The following is a 256-nucleotide window of genomic DNA, read 5'->3' as shown; positions in this document are numbered from 1 at the left end:
AGCGATGGCCGTGCAGGGTGTCCGGTGTCGCCCCCCGGTCCCCCGCCCCGTCCCCCGGCCGCGGAGCGCTGACCCGCTCCCGCTGCCTTCGCAGGAGACCTACAAGTTGCCTCACCGGCTGATAGAGAAGAAGAGACGCGACAGGATTAACGAGTGCATCGCCCAGCTGAAGGACCTGCTGCCCGAGCACCTCAAACTGACGGTAAGCGGGACCCGACCCCCCCCAGGAGCGGACCCCCCCTCCCCCGGAGCGGAC

At 69.9% G+C, this 256-nt stretch overlaps 1 protein-coding gene across 1 annotated transcript in view; it reads left to right on the top strand.

Moving 5' to 3' along the window:
• Nucleotides 1-256, top strand: part of BHLHE40 (basic helix-loop-helix family, member e40) — a 4,450-nt gene that overhangs the window by 348 nt on the left and 3,846 nt on the right. Inside the window, exon 3 of the mRNA XM_010570387.1 lies at nt 95-202. Within this exon, the coding sequence (XP_010568689.1) occupies nt 95-202 (108 nt within the window). The remainder of the gene's footprint in view (nt 1-94; nt 203-256) is intronic.

Source organism: Haliaeetus leucocephalus, unplaced genomic scaffold, assembly GCF_000737465.1.
Source record: "Haliaeetus leucocephalus isolate CR32 unplaced genomic scaffold, Haliaeetus_leucocephalus-4.0 Scaffold2, whole genome shotgun sequence".
Taxonomy (NCBI): domain Eukaryota; kingdom Metazoa; phylum Chordata; class Aves; order Accipitriformes; family Accipitridae; genus Haliaeetus; species Haliaeetus leucocephalus.
Note: the sequence above shows the minus strand (reverse complement) of the source record. Positions and strands in the feature narration are given on the sequence as shown.